This window comes from Equus przewalskii, chromosome 11 (assembly GCF_037783145.1).
Source record: "Equus przewalskii isolate Varuska chromosome 11, EquPr2, whole genome shotgun sequence".
Taxonomy (NCBI): domain Eukaryota; kingdom Metazoa; phylum Chordata; class Mammalia; order Perissodactyla; family Equidae; genus Equus; species Equus przewalskii.
In genome coordinates, this window is record NC_091841.1 from 10,044,207 (window position 1) to 10,052,212 (window position 8,006).

Consider the following 8,006-nt stretch of genomic DNA (forward strand, 5'->3'; position numbering starts at 1 on the left):
CAAAGGGTTATCACGTGCCCACTGTCAGCCTAGATGTTGTCAGGGACACGAGAAAAATGACGAAGCTCTCCTCGATCTTGGGGGTGGGGAAGACTCCTCTACACGTATATTACTGCGTAAAATTCTTTATATTATTTCATAAAAACCTGCAATCAACCTATTAGTGTTTGCTTCAGTCTGAATGTTTGTGTTCCCTCCAAATTTATTTATTGAAACCTAACCCCAGGGTGATGCTGACGCTGTCAGGAGGTGGGCCCCTGGGAGGTCGTCAGCTCCTGAGGGTGAGGCCTTCATAAATGAGATTAGTGCCCTTACCAAAGGGCCTGGGGAGCTCTCTGGCTTTTTCCCCCATGTGAGGTTGCAGCGGAAAGTCCGGGAAGCAGGCTCTCACCAGACACTGAACCTGCCGGAGCCTGGACCCTGGACTTCCCAGCCTCCAGGACCACGAGAAATCAATTTCTGTCATTTCCAGGCTACCCCGTCTGTGGTATCTTGTCACAGCATCCTGAATGGACCGTGCCAGCATTCCAGGAAAGCCACCTGGGGCTTCTCAACTCTGCTGGAAGGAGGTAGGGTTTTAGAGCCCGGTGGTAAGTGGCACTGGGAGGCTGGGGACATGAATAGGTGTGAGGACCACAGCTGAGGGGCCAGGCAACTTGGCTAAAGCTTTTGACCACCCTGGGGGCCTCTGAGACACATTTGAGAAGATTCATTTAAGGGCACAACAAGGTAAGCACCATGCGGAGAGAAAAGTCGAACACTGAAACTTAAGCTTTCTGAAGACAGGACCCCAACGCCTGCTAAGTGGCAGCTGTCAGGGGTCTAGAGCAGTGGGAAAGGGTGGTTCTCCCTCTCATCTATAGTTACTTAGGTTAACCAAAAAGAGGGCTTCCTCTGAAAAGATCCTGAAATGGGGTGAGCGCAGATAAGCGTGGAAAGGAAATTCAGGGGGAGGGAACCAACGGGACCAGCTGCCTCGCACTAATAGATTCAGAAGCAGCCGTGAAGGGAGATGATCACACATACACACACACACACACACCCCGCTCTGCCTCTCTGCTCTGTCTCCTTGCTCCAGCTGCCAGGTCACTGCATAATAACCCAGCTTTGAAAGCCGGGCTGACAACAGCGAGGGACGGCCCTGTGTCCCTGCCGGACCATGAGCGGGTGGCGTGGTGACACTGGATCCCTTCATCCTGGGATGAGGGTGAGAGATTGTAAGAAGGCAGGAAAAAGGGTCCACAGTGTGTGTTTCGGGAAAGCAAAGAAGAAGGTTGACTTGAAGCATGCCAGGCGATGACTGACGGGCTTCCACCCTCTGCCACCTCCCGCTCAGCAGAGATTCTGGACCTTTCTGTTCCACGGATTCCTTTCGCTGTCTGAGGCTTCCTTCGAATGTTTGAAAACGTGGGAGATGAAAGACACAGGCTTACAGAGGGGCAGCTGATAAAATCAGTTTGTGAAACGGCTATCTGTGTGTGTCTTCATTCATTCATTAAATAAGAGGATCGTGCAGGAGCTTGAATAAGGACCCTGATTTAGAATTAGAGATGAGCATAAACGACATTGTGAAGTCGCTGCCACGGCTGTAGTGTGCTCTGAAACGACCCATGACAAAGTCCCAGATATTAACACTCCTGTGGTGTGTTGTTTATGTTCCCACTTACAGGAAAGGCAAAGTGTCAGTTAGAAGTCAGTGAAAATAAAGATCTAATTTTTTTCCTCTCCAAGACCATGAACCCCTTAAATTTTATCTATAGACCCTTTGTTGGGGGGAGGTGGGGTGGTCTGTAGACGTTAGGTTAAGAATGCCAGGGAAAATTTTGAAGTTCTTTTCAAAACCACTACAAACTTCAACCTCATGCAACCATTTGGGTCCAGAAATCAGATTCCCAGGTGTGGCCTGCAAATCTGAGCAATTTTTCCAGCAACCACAACCAGTGACTCACGGAGACCCGGGCGGCCGCTGTGTCCTACGGACATCCCGGTAGTTCTTAGTGGCTCAGGGAATCTGGAAGCCTGTTCCCCACCCTGTGCCTGCTCTTCAAGGAACATCTTCAAAGGGCCTTCCCGACTCTTCATCTCCTCGTCATCAGGCGCCATGTCCCTCACCCTGCTGTCACCCGCCACCTCCCGACCCCACCTCCTTTACGTTTTGAAATGTCAGTTGCGTTGTCTTTTCTCTGTTTCCTTTCTCTGGGTCAGAGGCTGGAACAGTCTGAGCACACGGCCACAGAGCCAACGCTGTGAGACCCCAGCTTCCCCTGGTTCCTGCCTGCAGACTCCGCCCCAGGAGCACATATCCTTGTCACCGAGGGAACCAAGTAAGGGAATCTGGATGGGTGGGTCTCACGTCTCAAAACTGCTTACGGCGCCCCTACCGAGCTGGCCCTGGGTTGCAAGGGCAGGATGCATGCAGCCACGGCTGGAGACAACCATCCCACGTGGCCGAATGCCTTTGTGTTGACAATTTCTTATGGGCGCCGACTAGGTTCCAGGCTCCGAGTGGGCACTGGGGATAAATCTTAGACAAGTAAGCAGATAAGACGGGTCACATCCAGTTGGCACAAGTGTATAACAGAATGTGGAAGAAACGATATAGGAGAAGGTAACGGGGAGGAGGTCTTTATTACACACAGCGGCAGACAAAATGCTTTCCAAGAAAGAGAAATTTAAATGGAAAGAGACCTGAAGGATGAGACGTAGCCATCTATGCGGAAAGCCAGAGGAAAACAGGAAGGCTGGCATCCTTAAGAAGGATGTTAAGTCCAGGAAGACAAGACTGCCGAGGAAGGGGAGAGCTGGCATGAGAGTGGCTGGAGAGGTGGACACCTGCCAGATGAGGAGGTGAGGGAGCGGAGTGGAGTAGCTAACAGCACGGACTCTAGAATCAAGCCAGCTTGGCTAGAATCCAGCTCTACGACTTGCCTAGCTGTGCGGCCTTGGGCAAGTCACTCACCCTCTCTGAGTCGCAGCTTTTTCATCTTTTAGTTGGGATCATCACTTAAGTCCTTCATCCAGTTGCTAAATGCATTGAGTGTAAAGTGCTTAGAACGGAGCCTGGAACAGGCTACATGCCACGTAGCGGTTTGCTATGACTCGTGCCAAATGAGAAGTTGTGGATGATTTTAAGCCAGGGAGAAGCACCGACAAGTTTGCCTTGAGCAGATTCTTGGCCATTGTGTGGGCAAGCGGTCGTCAATAAGAAGAGAGTTGGAAGGGATCCTGGAGGTCATTTACACCGACTCCTTCCCCAGGGGTTCTCTCTGGGAAGGGCAGGGGACAGCCCCTCAAGAGGCACCACTGCCAAAGGCAGAAGGATGGTGGGCCCTTAAGAGGCGCAGGTTGAGAGGCGGCAGGCCACAACCTCTGGAGAAGGGCTCACCTAAGCCACGCCCATTTCAGACGGTTCTGGGTGTCCCACCTCCCGCTGCCAAGCTGGTGCCTACTCCCGCCAGGGTCAATGTCACTTTTCTTGGATTGCAAGTGCCTCAAGGACAGCAGCCATTTCCTCCCACTGTCACTCTACAGTGACCGACCCCAGCCGCCTGCTACTGGGTCTCAGAGCTTTTGAGTAAGTGGCTGGAAGAAGGAAGATGGAATCACAGGATTTTAGCTCCTCACTCCCCGGAACCCTGAGCTCCGTAAGGAACAGAGAGGGCCTCCCCCGGGGCCAGCCTTCCTCAAACCACTCCAGCAAGACTCGAGTCCTCCGCATGCTCCAGAGGACACTGTGCACGTCCCACCTGGGCTCATCCTGGAGTTCACAGCCCCTGGAGGGAAGTCCTTCTCAGTCTCGTCCCCAGACCCGTCTGCTGCGCCGCACAATGGGGACACCACCCATTTCCTGCTCTGAGCCGCTCTGGGGATAAGCAAGTAAGGGAATAAAAGCCTTCCAGCCGCCAGGCACATCTTTAGAGACATCGTGGGGGAGGCCACGGCAAGCCCCTCTGGCTGCTGGGACCCGGGAGAGTCCTTCAGACCCCTCCGAATGCACCTGCTCTCCGCCCCCCCACCTACGGGCACAGCATGCGCCTGCCCTCTGGGTTTCGGTGGGCTCCCCCTTCTCAGCTGTGTCAGTGCTTTCTCCACACCAGCCACAGTCCCCCTCGTCCCTTGGCTCTCACAGTCCCCTTCCTCCTTGCCCCAATTCTGCAAGCTTCTCCTCCTGCAGGATTCCTCTCACAGTCCCCTCCCCCACATCCGCACAGCACCCCCACATCCCCCCCCACCCTCCTGTCACATTGCCCTCAGCCTCCCTCTTACTCCTCCCAGCCCCCCGCACTGCACCCCGAGTCCCGGGACTCTCCCAAGCCCCCCCCACCGCACTGCACGCCCACTCCTGGGACTCCCCCCCAGCTCCCTGCACTGCACCCTCAGTCCCCGACTTCCCCCCAGCCCCCTGACTCCCCCCCAGTCCCCCGCACTGCACCCTCAGTCCCCGACTCCCCCCCAGCCCCCTGACTCCCCCCCAGTCCCCCCCGCACTGCACCCTCAGTCCCCGACTACTCCCCAGCCCCCCGTACGGCACCCCCAGTCCTCGACTCCCCCCAGCTCCCTGCACTGCACCCTCAGTCCCCGACTCTTCCCCAGCCCCCGCACTGCAGCACCAGTCCCCGACTCTCCCCCAGCCCCCCGAACTGTACCTCCAGTACCCTGACACCCCCAATCCCCCGCACTGCACCCCGAGTCCCCCGACTCCCCCCCAGCCCCCCGCACTGTACCGCCAGTACCCTGACACCCACAATCCCCCGCACTGCACCCCGAGTCCCCCGACTCCCCCCGAGCCCCCCGCACTGCACCCTCAGCCCCCCGACTCCTCCCCAGGCCCCCCCCCCCCGCACTCCCAGCCCCTATTCCTGTCCAAGGCTCCTTTCCCATTCCCTCCCATACCCTCCCCTTTAGCGCTCGCTGTCCCCGCTGTCCCCGTTCCTCTCCTGTCCCGCCCCCGCCCCCCAGCCTCCCTCTCCCTAATTATCCTCCCCGAACCCTCCCCCACCCTCCAAGGCCTTCCGGGCCCCTCAGCGGGTCCTCGAGCACATCCCCCATCCCCCCTCCCGCCACGCTCTGTCGCGTAAAGGAGAAAGGACCGCTGCCTCCCACCAGCTCCCCGGCCGCCCAGCCCGCGAGACCCCCACCTCGCCCCGGGCCCGAGGCGCCGCCCCCGCTCACCTGTTGGGCGGGTCGCAGCACGCCGCCCCTCGCCTTCTCCGGGTCGGGGTCCGGGTCCCGCTGCAGCAGCCCCTTCTTGGGGTGCATGTGCCGGCACAGGCAGGTGACCCCGCAGAGCGCGAGGATGCTGGTGGCCGTGCCCAGCGTGGCGCCCAGCGCGATCACGGGCACCGACAGCACCATGGTGCCCTCTCCCCGCGCGGGGCTCGCGCCTCCCGGGCCGGCCCCCCGGCAGCTCCGGGTCCGAGCGTGCCAGCAGCTCTCCCGCCGCCGGAGGGCGGGGAGGGCAGGAGGGAGGGCGGCTGGAGGACGTCAGAGGAGGAGGCGGCCGGAGCCGGCTGTGCGCCCGCGCTCGGTACCGCGTCAACCAGCATCCCCTCCCCGCCAGCACGTGACCCCACCCCATCGGGAGCCGCAGCCGCTCGGGTGGAAGGAGCCTTAGGGTGATCTTAGGCCATCCTTCCCGCTTTGCACACGAGGACACTCAGACCCAAGAAGGGCAGGAGCTCGCCGAGGTCACGCTGTGCGTTAGCGGGCAAACCAGGACTCGACCCGAGCCTGCGGGCTCCGTCTGCATAGGGGGTCCTCTTCCCAGACCCCAGACTTCTGACCCTTTGTTCACCCTCTTTGGCTAGGAGACTGTCAAATTGGGTCCTCCAGGCGTTTTTCAGACACACAAAGCTGGAGATTTCCCATCTCCGATGGTGTTCATTACCGGGAGGGGGGTAGGGGTGGAGGCAATTGATGATGTGTCTGCGGGACCGTGTCCTGGGGAAGATGCTCGCAAGGATTCTGTTTACATCTACCTATCCTTTAGTGTGGACCCAGTCGTTCATGATCTGTGGGTATTCCCATTTCCAGCTGAGGAGGTTGAGTCTCAGAGGGGATGTGGGGCAGCTAGAAAAATCCAGTCATTCTGAACCGGAACTCAGGTTTGCAGATTCCAAGTCCACACGTCCCACTCAGAGAAAGGAGTGTCTTAGGATATAGAGTATGGAATGCAGCAGCCAGGAGTTACCACTGGATTGAGAGATGCGGAAAGTTAAAGAAGGATGCTTAGAGGGAGGGGAAATTAGAATTCCAGGCATGAGGACTGTCTTAGATCAGAAAACAGTAGTTATCAGTGTTTTTCATTATGTGAGCGTTTAATGGAATCGAGCAGGCATTTGCTGTGGTTTGGCTGTGCTCTGGGCGAGCTGGGCACATGTCAGAAGAGGTGTAGGCGATTTCATCCACAACAGAGCTTTCAAATTCCCGTGAAGCTGGTGACTCCCAAGTCTGTGATGTTCCAGCCAGACCTTTCTTCTGAGCTGCAGGCGTGACCACCAGCTGGTACCTCCTACTGTTTCCAGTATCCAGCCCCGCCTAACAAACCACCCATGATGTAGGGGCTTAGAACAATTATTTTGTGATTTCTCATGATTTTGTGGGTTGACTGGGCTAGGACAGTTTTCCTGCTCAGTGTGCTGTCTTCTGGAACTGCAGTCAGCTGGGCTGGAATGTCCAAGATGGCGCACCACATGGCGAGCAGTTGGTTTTGGCTTTCCCTGGGTGCACCACTGGGCGGTCAGCTGGTGTCCTTTGGTTCTCCTCCACGTGGCTGGAGCTTCCCACAGCATGGCGGCTAGATTCCAAGAGGAAGGAAGAAGAAGTTACTAGTTCTCTTAAGGCCTGGCTTCAGAAGTTCTGACACATCAGGGTTTTTTTTGGTCAAAGCAAGTTTCTAATCCTTTCCCTCGGGGGCATCAAAAAGGATATTTCTGAAATGCAGAGCTGACTCTGTCGCTCACATGCATGAAAGTCTTCCAAGTTTCTCCAGGGATAAACCCAAGAGCTTTCACTTGGATGCAAAACCCTTTGTGATGTGGTTCTTGCCAATTCCTTCAGGCTCCCCTTTACACGCCTCCCAGCACGCCTTTGAGCCCCCGCCACTCCAAGGGACTTGGGATCCATTCAGCAAGCTGACATCCTTACAGCCTGCACACCATCACCCATGAGTGCATACAGCAGGCACTCAGTAACCGTTGAAGGGTGAATGGCTCACGTGATCATCTCCCGCAGGGCTTCCAGTGGCTTGGAAAGAATCCCATTTGCTATATGAGCTCCATTTGATTAAAGCGACTCTTCCACAAATATTTATTTTGTGCCTGCTGTATGCCAGGCACATTTTCCTGCTGAGCCCCATTGCTGCCAACTGTGGAGACAAAGCCGCTTAGTCCCTGTTGGGAGAGTCAGCGTTCTCGCTCATAAGAGCTTGCCTGGGAGGATTTCTTGGCTCCCGGGCCTGGCAATGCAAAATGTCCTGGGGAAATAAGAGGTTTAATTAGTGCTGTCAGTCCAGATCCCCATGCCTGAGCTGCTCCCTAGGGAGACCCTCGATGTCACCTAATGGGGTCTGGGGTGGGGGTGAGGGGAAGGACAAAGAACGCTTAATGTCGGGCATTGTCTGATGGGGATCAGACATCTGTCATGTGGCCCGTTGTTACCATGGTTACTGGGATGGCAGCAGCTGCAGGGACCTTCCTTCTTAACAGGAAGAGGGACCCCAGCCCGAGAACAGCTTGCCTCTTGCCTCTGTCACACACAGTGTACCCATGGCAGAGCTGGGAGGGACCTCAGGAGATCTGAAACCCCGTTGGGTCATCAGCACTCTGGGTCACCCTGGCTACGTCTCATCAAAGATGCGACTTTTGCCTTTTTGCTTTTTTGGTTACTGTTATCCAGGCAGTAGCCTTGAACGACAACTCTCTAAGAAAAGGCATTACTGAGTTCCTTTGGAAAACGAGATCATCTCTATGGAGAAAGGCGGGTGACAATCAGCCAAGTGGACTAGT

The 8,006-nt window shown here is 56.3% G+C and overlaps 1 protein-coding gene across 1 annotated transcript in view; it reads right to left on the bottom strand.

The window, feature by feature from the left end:
- Window positions 1–7,393, bottom strand: part of SYT13 (synaptotagmin 13) — a 45,442-nt gene extending 38,049 nt beyond the window's left edge. The window contains exon 1 of the mRNA XM_070563832.1: window positions 5,173–7,393. Within this exon, the coding sequence (XP_070419933.1) occupies window positions 5,173–5,355 (183 nt within the window). The 5' untranslated portion in view covers window positions 5,356–7,393. The remainder of the gene's footprint in view (window positions 1–5,172) is intronic.
- Between the last annotated feature and the right edge of the window lie 613 nt (window positions 7,394–8,006).